This window comes from Tachypleus tridentatus, chromosome 3 (assembly GCF_004210375.1).
Source record: "Tachypleus tridentatus isolate NWPU-2018 chromosome 3, ASM421037v1, whole genome shotgun sequence".
In the NCBI taxonomy this organism is placed as follows: domain Eukaryota; kingdom Metazoa; phylum Arthropoda; class Merostomata; order Xiphosura; family Limulidae; genus Tachypleus; species Tachypleus tridentatus.
In genome coordinates this window covers 24,288,593-24,307,653 of record NC_134827.1, presented here as the reverse complement: position 1 = coordinate 24,307,653, position 19,061 = coordinate 24,288,593, and the positions used below count along the sequence as shown (strand labels likewise).

At 35.7% G+C, this 19,061-nt stretch overlaps 1 protein-coding gene across 1 annotated transcript in view; it reads left to right on the top strand.

The window, feature by feature from the left end:
- LOC143247943 (coiled-coil domain-containing protein CG32809-like) overlaps positions 1-19,061 on the top strand; it is a 472,276-nt gene that overhangs the window by 427,778 nt on the left and 25,437 nt on the right. The window contains exons 14-16 of the mRNA XM_076496493.1: positions 8,255-8,409; positions 12,276-12,391; positions 15,060-15,190. Of these exons, the coding sequence (XP_076352608.1) occupies positions 8,255-8,409; positions 12,276-12,391; positions 15,060-15,190 (402 nt within the window). The remainder of the gene's footprint in view (positions 1-8,254; positions 8,410-12,275; positions 12,392-15,059; positions 15,191-19,061) is intronic.

The window sequence follows — 19,061 nt, the reverse complement described above, 5'->3', positions numbered from 1 at the left end:
GATACGTAAAGGTAGCGATAGTGAAAAAAAAAAAGACATTTTCAGGAATATTCTATGAATATGAAAATAGACTGAAGGGGGGTAAACCACATGATGTCATCCTGTATCGCTGTGAAAAGTTGCGCTGATTTGCTAGTTTTCTTCGAAATTAGATATAAAAAAGATGAGGTCTAACCCCCTCATAATCTTCCTTATGTCATCATACATCACAGTGAGACGTTTTCTGATTGATTAAGAAATGTGGAAACCCACACACATGTGTTGACGTTTACTTATATAAATTATTTTAAATCTTTAAATTAATAGTACGTTTTTCTTTTTGTGTTCATCATATTCGAGTAATAGTTTGACCTTAAAATAGTTTTAAACAACAGAGTGTATAAGATATTTATTTTGTTTTATAGCTACGATATCAGTGGTTTTGATCGTTTGTTTTGAATTTCATAAAAGCTATACCAGGGCTATTTGCAGTAGCCGTCCTCAATTTAGCAGTGTAAGACTAGAGGGAAGGCAGCTAGTCATCACCACCCACCGCCATGAATAGAGGGATTGACTGTAATTTTATAACGCTCCCACGGCTGAAAGGGCGAGCATGTTTGGTGCGATGGGGATTCGAACCCGCAACCCTCAGATTACGAGACGAGCGGTTTAACCACCTGGCCATGCCGGGCCTGTTGAAATGTTTGTTTATTTGTTTTTTTTATTTCGCGCGAAGCTACACGAGGGCTATCTGTGCTAGCCGTCCCTATTTTAGCAGTGTAAGACTAGAGGGAAGGCGGCTAGTCACCACCACCCACCGCTAACTGTTGGGCTACTCTTTTACCAACGAACAATTGGAATGACCGTCACGTCATAACTTCTCCACGACTGAAAGGGCGAGCATGTTTGGTACGAGGGGAATTCGAACCCGCGACCCTCAGATTACGAGTCAAACGCCTTAACCCACCTGGCCATGCCGGGTCAACTTCGGTTCATACCACCTTAGGATAAAGTACGTCATCATTAATAAATACATGTTGGTTATACTTTTGTGAACATCAAACTAGATTAAGGGTTACTTTATATGGATAAAACTTGTTATATATCTAAAAGTTCAAAACTAAAAACGGCCACTCAGGTTGAAAGTAATTGTTGTTACTGAATGGTCATAAAATAAATGGATACCTTAAGTATAGGATATTTCTAATGGTGAGTGTTATTTAGTATATTTTAACGACATCCTTTGCAGTTAAAAAGGATACTGCTAATATTGAATGTTATAGAATATAGTTGAAATTATTTCAACTTAGGCTAAAGGATGCTGTCAATATTGAATGTTGTAGCACCAACCTGGGTTATAGAAGACTTTTGACTGGTGAATATTCATGTAGTTTATCTTAAGAAACTTATGTGATGTGTCTTTATTATCTAGATTTAGTTCCTGTGTATAAATACAAGACATTCACTTGTTTATTGCTTAAGTTAAGCGTATTATGGTTAATACTACAATGTCACCAATAATACCAGTGTCGTTAATTTTACACGTCTCGGTTTTCCATACAAAAACAATGTAAGTAATTATAAGATGGGTCACATTAGTCTATTGATTTTATCTTAAGCCTCACGAGATGTTGTAATGTTCTTTACGTGAGCTGTAGTACAATGGAAGGGTTTAGATATCTGTTAATCGGATGATTGGACCTAATCAAATGAACAAGGTCTAATTGTATCTTTTTATCAGACTTAAAGTCGCCTTCTGGTTACAGAGATGCGAACATGAGTTTTAGATTGTACATAGGTCGACGTCCTTTTTTCGTAATTGATTATATAAGAAAAAAACATCCAAATACAGAAAACTCTCACATCATTCACTGACTTTTAGTTTTATATTTATCTCTAAATATGTAGCAAACTTCCATCAGTGAGTCTTCTACAGGGTTAATTGCGTTATATTCAGTTGATTTTTATTATGCAAACCAGTTAGTCACGTGTCAGCAACAGTCGATATAAAAATGGCGGTGGAACAGCGTGTTTCAGAACTACATTGTGAAATGGCTGGATGCTATGCTTTTGAGAAAAGTATGTGACGGAAAATATTCATCCAACCTGATCATGAAGATGTCTTCGGATCAGGGGTTTGTAATGTTTAAGATAGGAATATTCCTTGCACTTAATGACATTGGAAAACAAAGATCGGTGGCAAAAACAGTCCATTTGTTTCATGCAACATAATCGTGAAGGATCCTCATCGGGAAACTAGGACAACAAGATATGAATTCATCAAGATGAGGCTTCCAGCCGTGCCTCCTGTTCAGCCATCGCATACTTCATACAGTTAGAGAAGGAAGCCAGTATTCCTGTCACTTTATACAATGACACGCTGGTCAAGTCTCCTGGTGCAATGAATATGAGTTTATGTGCTTTCCAACTGTTGAAACTAGCACAATGAAACTGTCGTCCTCGTGCACTAGATAGGTTATGAAAATCGTGTAGAAAAGTATGGTGTACTTTGTAGATGACAGTCTTACGAAGTACCCTTTTGCAATGAAAATATATGCAGCAGGGCTATTGTCAAAATGCACGGTCGTCGGATAGAACATGAACGAACGTGGCGACATGGATTGTAACGACGTGGTGAGGTTCAAAAATTGTTTTAATGTAACGTACTCAACCTTTGTGTGTTCGTTTATCACATTAAAGAAACTCGCAACACCAAATATTTTCATGATATGTATACAGCCACATAAAGAGCGTTACTGACTATAGGTGCTGAATATTGCTAACAATTCGTTATGAGAATGTTACATTCTACCATTAGTACTTTTCTGTATCTGAAAATGGGCTATTAGAAGCTACCAAAACTGGTAAGGGAAACTTGAACTAATATTATTCTTAGTTTAGAAAGTCTCACTGCTACTATTTCAAGGCGAAGAAGTTTTAGTGGAACGAAAACATGGATTCCTAACCAAGTATAGAAGTTTTATTATAATATCTCAACTAACAAGAGGAATTTGTTGACACCTTTATGAGCCTAGACAGTCAGTTGATGAAATTATCGCTGACCTTACATAATGTGATATATTAAGCGACTATCACTTAAGCTGCCTCAAGTAACTTAAGGCCTGTCAGGAAATGAACACGAAACGAATGACGTAAGAATACATTGGATAGTTTTGGTTTCGGTTTTTAGATTGCTAGGCCTATCTTCTATCGTGACTGTAGATAGATGAAGGGAAACTTGAGATTGTGTTTAGGCTTGCAGGCAGATACAGTTCGTACATCTTGGAAGCTTCAAATTGAGTCACATTCTAATACGAATCTTTTGGAGTTTTTACTGCTCAGTTCTGTAACAATAGTTAACAAAAATTGTTCTGTGGAGGGTTTACTGTGAGTGATGTTTAATATATTTGACACATAATGACGTTCAGAAAGTTTAGGCTGCAGAACTTAACACTGATCGTGGAAAATCTACTGTTGTCTTGACTGATAGATACCAGACATCTGTTCATCGCCTTCCCTCGAAATACTTGGATACTTACAAGTTTACCAATCATTCTAGTAGTACTGGTTACATTATTCTGGATTTCTTCAATCATTGGACAGATATTGAAAACAACTTTTATTTGCCTTATGTTCTCTAATCTTAGAAAATTGTTGGAAAAATAAGAATAGTTTTAATACACCATTCGTCTTCAGCTGGCATTCTCCATTCCTCGAAAACCACTTTGATATATGCTGATAATAAAGGTATATGTTTAAGTGGTGGTCTTTTATCCTTCGACAAGTACTAAGGGGGGGGTAATCTTTTCAATGGTAGTCTCTTAACCTTTGATTATTCTGATAACAACTGGGTATAACTCTCTTTATTTCAGTGAAGGGCCCTTTAGTACGTGTAAAGTATTATTCAGTTTCATTGTTTTCATGATAATAAAGGTATATGTTTAAGTGGTGGTCTTTTATCCTTCGACAAGTACTAAGGGGGTAATCTTTCAATGGTAGTCTCTTAACCTTTGATTATTCTGATAACAACTGGGTATAACTCTCTTTATTTCAGTGAAGGGCCCTTTAGTACGTGTAAAGTATTATTCAGTTTCATTGTTTTCATGATAATAAAGGTATATGTTTAAGTGGTGGTCTTTTATCCTTCGACAAGTACTAAGGGGAGGTAATCTTTTCAATGGTAGTCTCTTAACCTTTGATTATTCTGATAACAACTGGGTATAACTCTCTTTATTTCAGTGAAGGGCCCTTTAGTACGTGTAAAGTATTGTTCAGTTTCATTGTTTTCATGATAATAAAGGTATATGTTTAAGTGGTGGTCTTTTATCCTTCGACAAGTACTAAGGGGGGAGGTAATCTTTTCAATGGTAGTCTCTTAACCTTTGATTATTCTGATTACAACTGGGTATAACTCTCTTTATTTCAGTGAAGGGCCCTATAGTACGTGTAAAGTATTATTCAGTTTCATTGTTTTCATGACAGCTCCTTATTCTCCGATACTTCCTGGATATGACTCGTATCAGCTCAACATGAGGGAAAAGTGGTGTAAAAAAACGGTCACCCTAATGTTGAACATGCAGTGTTTCATTAGTTAAGATGAATGTCATGAAAAAGCAAAAAAAAAAAATTTAAAACAGACCCTTTTTATATTATTAAAACTGCTTGCAGCTAAAACAAAGGCTGTAAATAGACCTTTTGAGATATTTTTAAAAAATACACTTTTTGTGACTGCTAGCTGTTTCAACTACAAGATTGGATAAAACTGACCCCAAGAGGGGGTCAAATGGCTCCATCTAACTCGTAGCAGTTGCAATTTGATGTGATTGCTACATTTTGAATGTGCATTTGAATAACGTAAATCACCATTTAAATGCTCTCGACAAGAGATCCTAAAGGTCATAACCAACTTGTGAATCATCTGGAGAACTTAAGGATAACAGTACAAAATCACGTGGGTACTAATGCGAAGTAAGTGATCGTAAAATAATCACACGCGATAAAAAAAAGTGAAGACTTGAACCGTGTTTCGTTTCCTCATTTTTTTTAAATCAAGAAGGTGAAAATCCCTAGAATATCTACTCTGTAACATTAGAAAATTTAAAACTTTAGATTAAATTTGTATAAAAACTAAAAAACCAAAGACGCGATTTGATCAATCCCATTCGCACCCGTCCTGAAGTGTCTTTATCCACAGGATCATGCGAACAATCATTACATATAATTCACTTAACATGGCAGCACGTCACAACTGGCAAGATAGTAGTTTCAGCAAATAAGAGCCATTTTAGCTCAGTTTCCCCTGTTTTGTGTGTGGGTTGTGAGGATTTCGACGGAAGCCTCCATCTTTTCATATATTTAGGGTATGGCTCTGATACTTGTTTTAAAACGTGGTTATTGAAAAATACAAAATTATTATTAGTGCAGAAACTTAATTTATCTTTTATGTTTTTGGAGCTAAGTTTCTTTTTTCAGTACTATGAAAGTTGTTGTTGTTTTTGAATTTAAGCACAAAGCTACACAATAGGCTATCTGTGCTCTGCCCACCATGGGTATTGAAACCCGGTTTTTAGCTGAGCCACTGGGGAGCACTATGAAAGAATGAAAGAACTGTTCTGTTAATGAATTTATAACAAAAATTAAAATCTGCATTTATATTAATTATATATTTTTTGATAAAAAGGTTATTAAACAAGTAATAGGATTTCTAATGGGAGCTAACTATTTTCTTGTATTGGAAATCATGTAAACCCATATATTTTTGCCTTAACTTACAGATATATAGATAATTTAATTAATATAAATAATCCTGAAATAAATAATCTTATTAACACTATTTATCCGGTAGAATCAGGAATTGAAAATACTTCAATATCTAACGTAGAGACACGTTAGTTGGATTTAAAAATTGAATATGATATCAATTTAAATATTTTACTTTTCCATTATATGATTTACTCTCTTTTTATAGTAACGTACCATACCCTTCTGTTATAAGCATAAAAACTTAACAATTGGCCCGGCATCGCCAGGTGGGTTAAGGGTTCGAATCCCTGTCACATCAAATATACTAGCCCTTTCAGCTTTGGAGGCATTATATATTTGACTGTCAATTTTATTGTTTAATTACTCTTCATGTGAGACTGGCGAACCGAAGTTAAGACTGATAGAAGATGTATCCCCACCACAGTGTGGATTCTACTCTACAGTTACCTCCAAAACCTAGGGTACATTTGATATTCCACGCTATAGCATCTGTCCTGGGGATTTTTTCGATTGGTGCAATATTTTTTATATTATATTTTTATATGGCTCGTTTTGGTTGTCAAATATATATATATATATTTTATATGAACCAGTTGTCTTTTGATTATGGATTCGTCTGAATCGTTTAACAACAAATATATGGGCTGAGGTTCACGAGGAATGGCTTGAATTTCACTTTTTCAGAGCATTTTAAATTTTACTTAATTCGTGTACCTAATTTGACGTGGACATTCGAAGTTCTTTTCGAGTTTTCCAAACACCTAAATGAGGTGTCAGTGACTATGTATCGTATATTTTTATTAGGTTTTCGTGAAGTTTTATTATTTCTTTTTTGGATAAAACGTCATTTTTATTTATTTGTTCCAAACGTCTTACTGTTAGTCTTAACTAATAATGGTACTTAAAATTAAATTTTAGGTTTCAACTTTGTGATCGAATTTTTGTCGGTACGTTTGAAATATGGATGAACTTGTGAAATCTTTCACTATCCACAGGGCCTCTTGAGTGAGACAACTTCATGAAATCGATAAATCGGGTATGCTTCAACAGTTTCTGCTGGGACATTATGAATCAAGGTTAGAGTGACAAAATTATGTTAGTGAAGCCCTGAACTCCTACTGCCTAGAGTAATTCATTACTACCCTGGATAACTAGGACTACGTGCATAGTGTGGACCTGATAAAAGTTTTTGAATGTGTTATATTATGCAGCATTAACTAAAATATTCAACGTTAAAATCAGGGGTTTGATTCTCCTCGGTGGCCTCAGCAGATAGCCCGATGTGGCTTTGCTATCAGAAAAACACACACAACTAAAATACTGAATTTTTTTCCAATTCCCTCTAGAACGTTTTTTTTAATATTAGAAATGGCTTGTTGACACTCTTGATATAATCTTAATGTGGATAATCAAATGAAAAGTAATATAATAATAAATAAGAGTTGAAGATGATTTGGCGCGTTGTTTCTCTTTTTCCCCTTGTTAAAATATGATAAATATACATTAAATTCAGTTGTCAGTTTATGTGCTTCGTTGCATCAAACATGCTCGTCCTTTCAGCCGTGGGGGCATTATAACGTGATGATTAATCCCACTATTCATTGGTAAAAAAGTAGCCCAAGAGTTGTTGGTGGGTGGTGATGATTAGTTGCCTTCCCTCTAGTCTTACACTGCTAAATTAGGAACGGCTGACGCAGATAGCCCTCGTGTAGCTTTACGCGAAATTCAGAAAACAAAACAGTTTATGTATATGTGTGTGCGTGTGTAATGACCGTATTATGAGTCACTTACACCATTTCTATTTTTTTTCAGAGTGTACTTAAAAATTGTTTTTATTGTCGTTCTTTTATGGTAAAGGAGTTTAGTAAAAAACAGTTATTTAAATAAAAGATTGGAACTCCCAGTTTTTCTTGTTTTTTTTGGGGGGGGTGAAAACTCCAACACGGCTTTTTTTTTTGACGAGCCGGGCAAGACTGGGGAATTTGACACAAAAATTAAAACGACTAAGAAACCTTATAATTACAAGCCTATTCTATTCAGATTAATGTCGACTCTGTTTACTGGATAGCCACCTTTTATATTATGAAATTATGAGGGTGTGGTTGTACTTTCCGAAATGAAACTTGTACCTATTTTGGATATGTAATTTATACTATTAAAATATTCACGTTTGATCATAGGCTCAAATAACACATTTGTAAGATTTATTTCGTAGATTCTTCTCGAATGTGGAAAAGATATTTTCAGTTCTTTCGACAATGTAGTTGAATAATTTTAACAAAACAATTACACAGCAAGTCTAGCAGCTGAACAAAATTGTTATGGATAAACCCAAAAATATAGATGAGAAAACTGAGCTATTATACATGACGTGTAGCTCACGGACGTTACAAGTTTGATATAATAGTGTTGAGTTTTTCGGTAAGTTTTTATGAATGATTTTACTTTGTACAAATCACCTTCAAAACTCTCTTCACTTGACAATGAACTACAGATTCTACTAATATTACAGACTATGAGCTTAGCCCTGAACTCTGCTTAAAACTTCGGTATCTGAGACAACAGACTCAGGATCTGCAAAGCGAAGTCCTCAATCTGCGCAGGATAGCCCAGAAGCAAGCATTGTCCGCTCGAGAATTCGTTACAGATACATGCCTAAAGATTAAGGTAATTCATGATCTGATTTGAGAAAATATTTGGTAAAAGACACGTAAACTGTTTTATATTTTATCCCGTCTCTTAACCATCATTTTATTTGTTCATTAACCATTGCAAGTTTCACTATAAGTAACCAAAATATAAATGATTTATGTTTTAGAATTTTGCTCTAAACGAAAATGTTTTATACAGTGTGAAGATATTCGAAATTCCATAATGCATAATGTAACTGGAAGATATAAATGATACGGTTATGAAGCAAAATACAAGATTCTGATTCGTCCTATATGCATTTATTTGAAGCACATCTATATTAGTAGCTTAGAACTTTATAAACGTGTATTTCTATGTGTTTGTTTGTTTTTTGGATTAACTATTGGTCTTAATTTTGAATAACTTTGATAGCTAGGAAGTTGTTGTCAGTGTTAGAAACATCCTTGTGGTACATCGGACTTTAAAAACACTGTATTGAACCTGAAATTGAATTATTCTAATGCATTTAGCTTTATAAAGAGACAAATATATAAAAATATTTGAAAGTCGCCTTTATTTAGAAATGATCCACTGAAAACCAAGGTGTACACGAATGTGGATCATAAGTTGAATGGTTTGTGTTAACCGAAGTATATTTTAGCGCGTTAGTTTTGTTTAAAGTAAACGTTTCATCAGCGGGAGATCCAGCGTGGACTACACAATTTATTTTGTAAGTACGATTGTTCTGGCATGATTTAGTGGTTATGGCGCATGACTCACAATCTGCTGGTTCGAACCCCATCGCCGAACGTACTATTTTATTAAGCCTTAGAAGCGTTATAATGTGACAGTCAAACGTAGAATACGTGATGGCGGTGGATGGTGTTAGCTAGCTGCCTTCCCTGTCTATAACCTCTAAATTAGAGATGGATAGCGCAGATATTCCTAATATAATTTTGCAAGAAAACCAAAAAAACAACAAGTAAACTACGATTTTCTTCAGACTGTTTAAAATTCCTGATCAATATTGTGACGATAATTCAGTTTCATTGCAGATCTGTAATCTCTCGTTACTGTATAAAATAATTAAAAATATAGAAACTACTTGTAGATGAGCAAAAATCTACAATCGAAATGACACAATAAAATTTGAATAATGCTATTACTCGATATAGTAGGAAACAACACTTGTCACAAAACGATTGTTTTCAATATCACAAAGAAAATTAATCTTGACAAAAGATTCAAGTTGAAACTAGCCTTCAGATTATTTTAGTATTTATAAATGATCGGTGATAATTGCTTAGTTTCGAGGAGAAAAAAGTTTACTTTTGATGGTGAATGGAGAGGAATTTTGAGTTTTGGAATATGACAATTTAAACGTTAGTGGCGTGAGGCTGGTGAAGAGAAATGAACGTAACTACGTCAATCAGATTTCAGTTCGTAATGCAACAAGAACAAATTTAAAGTTTTAGTATTTCTAAGGAGTTAAAAAAATTCCAAACAGGTTCCGAATCTCGCATCCGGAGAGATCCAACAGAACTTGGAATAAATTGTTCATCAGTTAGGGATCGAAAAGATCTTTCATTATGAAACATAAGCTGTCAGAGATAAAAAAAAAACACAATCATACTGAGAGGTAAATTAGGGGTTAGGGTTCAAAAACACTGTCATCTTGAGACGTTAGTTATGGGTTAGGGATGAAAAAACGCTATCATACTAAGACGTAAATTATGGGTTAAGGATCAAAAAGCACTATCATCTTGAGATGTAAATTATGGGTTAAGGATCAAAGTCACTATCATCTTGAGACGTAAGTTATGGGTTAGGGGTCAAAACACACTATCATCTTGAGACGTAAGTTATGTGTTAAGGATCAAAGTCACTATCATCTTGAGACGTAACTTATGGGTTATGGGTTAAGGATCAAAGTCACTATCATCTTGAGAAGTAAATTATGGGTTAAGGATCAAAGTCACTATCATCTTGAGACGTAACTTATGGGTTATAGATGAAAAAAACGCTATCATACTAAGACGTAAATTATGGGTTAAGAATCAAAGTCACTATCATCTTGATACGTAAGTTATGGGTTAGGGTTCAAAATACACTGTCATCTTGAGACGTAAGTTATGGGTTAAGAATCAAAGTCACTATCATCTTGAGACGTATGTTATGGGTTAGAGGTCAAAACACACTATCATCTTGAGACGTAAGTTATATGTTAAGAATCAAAGTCACTATCATCTTGAGACGTATGTTATGGGTTAAGGATCAAAGTCACTGTCATCTTGAGACGTAAGTTATCGGTTAGCCAGAAACGTAAGCCATCAGGTTTGAGTAAAATGACACTTTCGTTTATAAATAAACCGTCGATTAGAAATTCTTTTTTTAAAGAAGCACTTTAATCACAAAATATAAACAAGGATTAAATACTGAGAAAAGTAAACCAAACGTAAGAGGTAGAAAGTAGCTCAGTCTACACTTTCTCGTTCGGTTTTTTATTACAGATTCGAATGCAGTTCGATGCGTTAATTAACATGTAAACTGTTAGCCAGAAGTAACAATTCTGATAGAAGTATTGAGTGTTTTGATCGTAAAGCTTGATATTTAAGAAATAGAAAACACGTTTGTTTTTGGTGAAGGTATTGTCGTTTTGAATTTAAGAAAAGAGACAAAAATGTTCCGATTGAAGGCCTCTTAGGCCTACTTCTTTAAATGAATTAAAGCACCTGAACGGTCCGGTATGGCCAGGTGGTTAAGGTGTAATCTGAGGGTCTCGGGTCGGAATCCCCGTCACACCAAACACGCTTGCCCTTTCAGCCGTGAGGGCGTTATAATGGTACGATCAATCCCACTATTCGTTGGTAAAAGAGTAGTTCAAGAGTTGTCGATGGGTGGTAATTACTAGCTAGCTTTACACTGCTAAATCAGGGACGGCTAGCACAGGTAGCCCTGGTGTAGCTTTGCGCGAAATTCAAAAACAAACAAACAAAGTATCTGAGTCCGTCATGAGCTGTAACTTTGTAAGCAAGTTAAATGAAAGTTTAGGCTAAACAAGAAAGAGTTTTGTAGAAACGTTGTTGCCGAAATGAGACAAACTGGTTTGGTTTGTTTATTTGGTTTGTATTTTGCACAAAGCTACTCGAGGGCTATCTGCGCTAGCCGTCCATGATTTAGCAGTGTAAAACTAGAGGGAAGGCAGTAGTTCAAGACAACTTGTCTCTTTACCAACGTGGGTGACCGTATAATTATAACCCCCCACAGCTGAACGGGCAAGCATGCTTGGTGTAACGAGAACAAATTGGAGTGTACTTAATCAGTTCCAATAAATAAATATACAAAAACTAAAGTTTATTCATTACGTTGTTTTCATTTCTTCCACTAAAATGATATACACAAACAAAGATATAAAGGTATTTACCAGTTGAAAATATCAATCCAGAATTTTACTCTTTCCTCTTACTTAACTGTTTATTTAATATAATAATGATTAAAGGCTTCACTACTAGTATCCCTCGTATCATACACGAAGCAGAAATCAAACCTATTTCGATTCTGAAACACCACGACCCCGTCCCTACTCCTGGTAGCTCAATAGTGACGCTAAAAGTTGGATTTCGACACTCAAACTGGGCAGGACACGGATAGTCTATTATATTTCTTACTCAGGTAGCCCTCGTGTAACTTGGCGCGAAATTCGAAACAAACAATTATATTTCTTTGTGATTAAGAAAAAAACACAACGATTCTAAACACCTGCCAAGGCCTATTTATAATATGGCAATTACGTTGACACAGAACACCTAATGTATGTACGGAAATATTACTTTTTATTATAGGAACAGATTATCATCGTTTAATTTTTAAGTTTACTAAACTATTTTCCTTCTGTGTACAAGGAAATGCTGGCCATTGCGCAAGACTCGAATGATGACGTAATGACCGGAAGAAGTGAAATGGTACCGGATGAGGATTTTTATCGACAAGATATGATGCGAGTAGAACAGGAATTATCGTAAGTGTTTTAAAGTTTCAACAAAATATACATTAGTATAGTATTTCAAGGGCTTTAAATTTACCATATGTTTGAAAATGAGACGTATATATATATTTCACATTATTTAAATATACGAGGGAAACATTAAAGTATCAATATGTAATATTCGATACATAATAAACACCGTAAATGGTGTTTCTGTAAAATATAGCATATTTGATTTTTGTTGAAACACCTTAGAAACACCTTATTCGTACATTTTTTAATTTCGTAATTTGGTATTTTGTCACCTAATCAGGGGTTCACTTCTCAGTGCTGAAGTGAAAGCAGATAGCCCATTGTCTAGCTTTGTGCTATAACAAAAGACAATAATGTCGCTCAGCTGTATGTTTGGAATTCGTACTGTAAATGTTTAATTACTGTAAAATTATAAACTTCTCAGATAAAAGAAATAAAAAAAATGTTTGTTTACAATTAAGCACAGAGCTACACAGTGTGCTATTTGTGCTGTACCCACCACTGGTATCGAAAACTGGTTTCTATTGGCGTGAGTCCGCAGATGTAAAGCTGTACCACTGGAGGGAATAAAAAATGTAATCCTCCATAAAACTGTTAATAATTTAACGATTGTGATTTTTTAAATAACATTTCTTTCATACTAAAGTTTCTATAAAACAGTGATAATATATCATGTGTTTGATGGTAACATAGATACTTAATTAAAACTACCTGTCCGTTCTTAGTAGGCCAGATGGTTAAGGCGCTCGACTCGTCTCCTGAGGGTCGCGGGTTTGAATCCCCGTCACACCAAACATGCTCGCCCTTTCAACCGTGGGGGCATTATAATATGATGATCAAACCTACTATTCTTTGGTAAAAAGAGTGGCCCAATAGTTGGCGGTAGGTGGTGATGACTAGCTGCCTTTCCTCTAGTCTTACACTGCTAAATTAGGGACGGCTAGCGCAGATAGCCCTCGAGTAGCTCTGCCCGAAATTCAAAAATAAACAAACAAGCTGTTCTTAGCAGAGCTTTCCTGCTTTTGATTAAATCTAGAAGAAGTCTTCTCAAACACAAAACTTGACATATACTTTCCAAGCAACGTTGATTCTAGAAACTCTAGACTTCATTCAAGCTGCTACTAACTTATGTGATCCACGACATTTTATGTAACATTAATTAACAATATATCCCGTATTTTAAGGATTCTAAGAGAACAAAAGGAATACTGAAGTAGGCTTAGAAACATGTGCTTTCATTTGTGATTTTTTTCGGTTCGTGATACGTCCACAAAATGCGTTATTACCTCTTCTTGATACCCCAACAGAATGCTTTATTACCTCGGTTCTTGATACACCAACAAGCTACTTTATTACCTAGTTTCTTGATACACCAACAAGCTACTTTATTACCTAGTTTCTTGATACACCAACAAGCTACTTTATTACCTAGTTTCTTGATACACCAACAAGCTACTTTATTACCTAGTTTCTTGATACACCAACAAGCTACTTTATTACCTAGTTTCTTGATACACCAACAAGCTATTTTATTACCTAGTTTTTTGATACACCAACCAGCGATCTTATAACTTCGATTCTTGATACACCAACAAGCTACTTTATCACTTCGATTATTGATACACCAGAGGCTAGTTTATTTCATATTATTCAGTGCCTCTCAACAGCTATTTATTATATTAAGCTATACACAACAATGTAAGATCAGAAATCGTTGAATATATCACTAAAATTGCAGTAAAACAAAATAACAAAATGTTCTCTATTTAATCCGTTTAGAGTACGATGCTGACAATGTTAGGAATCCTTTATGCCTAATAAATTAGTTTAATATTCCAGTGTATCTAGACGTTTGTAAGGATGTTTTAAAACTTACGATGTTTCATTAACAATTTGCGCTGGTAGTAAGTAACTGACGCCATTAACTCATTAACTTAGCTAATGCAGTGAGAACCTGAAGAATCGACTCGATATCTTATCTCCAATATGTTCTAAAGCTCAGTATATGCCTGGCATGGCCAAGCGTGTTAAGGCGTGCGACTCCTAATCTGAGGGGCGCAGGTTCACATCCCGGTCGCGCCAAACATGCTTGCCCTCCCAGCCGTGGGGGCGTTATAATGAGACGGTTAATCCTACTATTCGTTGGTAAAAGAGTAGCTCAAGCGTTGGCGGTAGATGGTGATGACTAGCTGCCTACCTGCCTTCCCTCTAGTCTTACACTGCTAAATTATGGAAGACTAGCGCAGATAGCCCTCTTGTGGCTTTGCGTGAAATTAAGAAAAACAAAACAAAACAAACTGCGGACTTGAAACGCTAGAATCCGGATTTCGATACCTGTGATGGGCAAAGCACATATAATCCATTTCGTAAATTTGAGTTTAACTGCAAATAAACAAGGGTAAAGGTAAATGTTGTTTAAATGATTAAAAAATGTTCATGGTGAAAACACCATAATATTATGCATTTTAAACAGACTGGTTTAACCAAAGTTTTTTAATAATAATATGGTGGATATTATTTCCCTCAATTTACTGAAGGTAATTTCTTTCGTATCCATGTACTGCGAATCACAATTTTTATTAAAAATGCACGTTCCAACTAAAAAAAAGTGCCAAATAATTTAGCTGAAATTTCCTTTGAATGATGTCTTAAAACGCGCCATTTTTAGAGACTTGGAAAGCAGGGTTGAAGAGCTTCGTGGTAACGTCATCAACAAAAGGTGTCGTGTGAGCACAAGTTGTGTTGAAGACATGGCCCTCCTTCTGAGTGGAACAAGTAAGACTGTTGCTGACCTAAAAGGTGAGTTGTTTATTTTGTTCAGATCAAACGTTTTGTTTGCCTTCGAGTTAGAATTTCAATCACATTTTAGTCTCAGCCCATGGCGGTGACATATTTCTGAATACGTTTGTCGAGCAAAACGAGCGGATCGTTGTCGGTTTAAGCTGAAATGCTCTTACCTTAATCATGTACAAACAAGCAGTTTTAAACTTTGGGAACAGCTGTGCCTTTTCCTTTTTTGTCGAAATGTATAATCAGAAATATCATAACTTATTCGTTTTTGTGGTTTGTTTTTTAATACACCTGGAAGATGGAAGTCTTATTCTTGGTTGTTTGAGAGTCGAGAACTAGGTGACAAATCTTGGTTTAAGTTTTACTTCTCGTATGTTTGTTTGTTTGTTTCGCGCAAAGCTACAAGAGGGCTATCTGCGCTAGGCGTCCCTAATTCAGCAGTGTTAGACTAGAGGGAAAGCAGCTAGTCATCACCACCCACTGCCAACACTTGGGCTACTCTTTTACCAACGAATAGTGGGGTTGACCATCACGTTATAATGCCCCACTACTGAAAGGGCGAGCATGTTTGGTGGTGCGACGGGGATTCGAACCCGCGACCCTCAGGTACGAGTCGAGTGCCATAACGACCTTGTCATGCTAATCTGTTTTAACTTCTTGAACTCCACATGTTTTACACTTGACAACTGCCTAAGTTAGCAAAAATGATGTAATTTCGTGGGGTCATATTAATAATTAAATAAGTCGGCTTCAAGTGAGTAAAAACACGTGATCATTTCAAATTAGGCCTCAGATGTGCGCAGGAAGTTGAATGCTTATATAATATTAAAAGTAAATCAAGTCCATAAGGAGGGTCTTTATTTTTCGAGACACACGTTGAGTACAAGGTCAGTGTTATTTTGGTAAATATTCAAAATGGTTGACTTCTCCCATCAGTGAATCAGCCTACAGGGTTATAACGCTAAAAATCGAATTTTCCACACACCCGTGTTTAACAGTACTCGGTTACTTGAAGGTTTGGTTGTAGTTTTGTAACATTAAACACGAATGTATAGAACTCCAATAAACTGGAATAGTTTGGGGAAATTTAGAGAATAATAATAATACTTTTAAATCTAAATTATTTTAGGGCTGTCCAATACATTTATGGTTTGATTAATTTGCAGTACGTACATTTGTTGAAAGAACAAACAAGTATTGTAATTTAAAAACGAAAAATGAACTGACAGGTTATTTCAAAAGACGTCGTATCGTCTATTTCTTCATTAAGCCCAACCTACAGAACGGCTTATCAAGTCATCATTTTGATCTTCTGTATCTTATTAAACGTTCTTAGTGTGACATTTCTCAAACACACACACACAAAACACACTTACCAACTTTTATAATCCAGCTTTTTGTTTTAGCACCACATAGGATTTTCCTTGTCTGTTTAGTTCATGTCATAAGCTGATAGATGGCAGTGTGACATTATACAACTGTAAAATTAACTTCTTATGCCTCGTTTCATTTTGAATGTAATTGTATAGATACAAAAGATCGCACGTCAGCAATTACAAGTGGCATAATGTTGAATAAACTAACCATTTGTAGGTTTTCGACTACATTACATCTAATAGTGGCATTGTTGTACAGGAATTCTGACAAACTAATTATGACTTTTCCTTAACGAAACAAAAGACTAAATAAAAAAAAATGAATCTCATTTATCACACGAATTTCTTACAAAATATTACATTTATATAGCATAAGTGATAAATGAATAACAGTAGAGTAGAAACCTCAACCATACAACCCTAAATTTGTAGAACTTGAATGTAATAGCAGTATACGCTATGCGATGTGGCCCGGCATGGCCAGGTGGTTGAAGGCGTTCGACTCGTAATCTGAGGGTTAAAATAAATGGTTTATTCTGTCCACGACATGCTGTAGTTCTCACAAATATGTCTTCTTTAAATAGTTTATGGTATCCAGGGTCTGCTGTAATTCTCACAAGTATGACTTCTTCAAACGGTTTATTGTGTCCACGGTCTGCTGTAATTCTCACAAGTGTGACTTCTTCAAACGGTTTATTGTGTCCACGGTCTGCTGTAATTCTCACAAGTATGACTTCTTCAAACGGTTTATGGTGTCCACGGTCTGCTGTAATTCTCACTAGTATGACTTCTTTAAATGGTTTATGGTGTCCACGGTCTGCTGTAATTCTCACAAGTATGACTTCTTTAAATAGTTTACGGTATCCAGGGTCTGCTGTAATTCTCACAAGTATGACTTCTTCAAACGGTTTATTGTGTCCACGGTCTGCTGTAATTCTCACAAGTGTGACTTCTTCAAACGGTTTATTGTGTCCACGGTCTGCTGTAATTCTCACAAGTATGACTTCTTCAAACGGTTTATGGTGTCCACGGTCTGCTGTAATTCTCACAAGTATGACTTCTTCAAACGGTTTATTGTGTCCACGGTCTGCTGTAATTCTCACAAGTATGACTTCTTCAAACGGTTTATTGTGTCCACGGTCTGCTGTAATTCTCACAAGTATGACTTCTTCAAACGGTTTATGGTGTCCACGGTCTGCTGTAATTCTCACTAGTATGACTTCTCTAAATGGTTTATGGTGTCCACGATCCGCTGTAATACTCACAGTTATTTGCCTTTGACGATATTCGTATTGATTTGGCACGGATCTCCACAAAACAGCAGTGTACTTTAAAGTCAAATCTTCTAATACCAGAACAACAGCACTGTTTTTCCTGAGGGTTTGGTGAGGCAGGTCAAGTGTCCGTTTTTCCTGATAACACAGTTTTTGTGACACAGTGTAATTACCTTCGACCCGGCATGGCCAAGCGTGTTAAGGCGTGCGACTCATAATCTGAGGGTCGCGGGTTCGCATCCCTGTCGCGTCAAACATGCTCGCCATTTCAGCCGTGGGGGCGTTATAACGTGACGGTCAATCCCACTATTCTTTGATAAAAGAGTAGCCCAAGAGTTGGCGGAGGGTGGTGATGACTAGCTGCCTTCTCTCTAGTCTTACACTGCTAAATTAGGGACGGCTAGTACAGATAGCCCTCGAGTAGCTTTGTGCGAAATTAAAAAAGAAACAAACAAACAAACAATTACCTTCATCACGAAAGTAGTTTCCGTAAATATGCGAATGTAGGTTATCTTTTCTGAGTTCGCTTGCTTCAATTAGTCCCCAATGGTACATCGGCATGTCTGCAGACTCACACTGCTAGAAACCGGGTTTCGATACCCGTGATGGACAGAGTATATACAGCCCAATATGTAGCTTTGTGCTTAATTCTAAACAAACAAACTATGCTTCAATTATATTTGTGGTTCGTTGTTGTTTGTAATTTGAAACTGGCTGTGTTGGGTTATAGCAGGCGCTAACTTTACAAAATATATATCTATTCATGGTGATTGTGTTCTTAAAACACATTAAACATCAAACTAGGATATGGGGCTATACTTACTAATTAATTAACCTTAATTAGATTCACGCTTTGGAGAGGTTCAGATGAAGTTAACATGCTTGCTCTGCACTTTCCTCAATAAAGTTGTTCAACTTGTTAAAACAAACATAATATTGATTATTTTAAATGTTCGTTTCTAAACATAAAGTAAAAGGAAGCGTGTAAGTTTAATTTATAATTTAGGAAAGTCGTAGTAAAAACAGGTAGATCAAGCAATTATAATACCTGTTCTTTATATATTCTTAGATTGTTTGTTACTGTTGCTTTTTGTTCACATTTTACTGCATATTTTGTCAGACTTGCCATCATAATTGTAAAAGCCAAGTGTAGGTGGGTCAATCAGTCGAACACGTTCGATTTCTCCGAATCTCGTGAGTTACACGAATCCAGTTTCACTTTTTCTCATT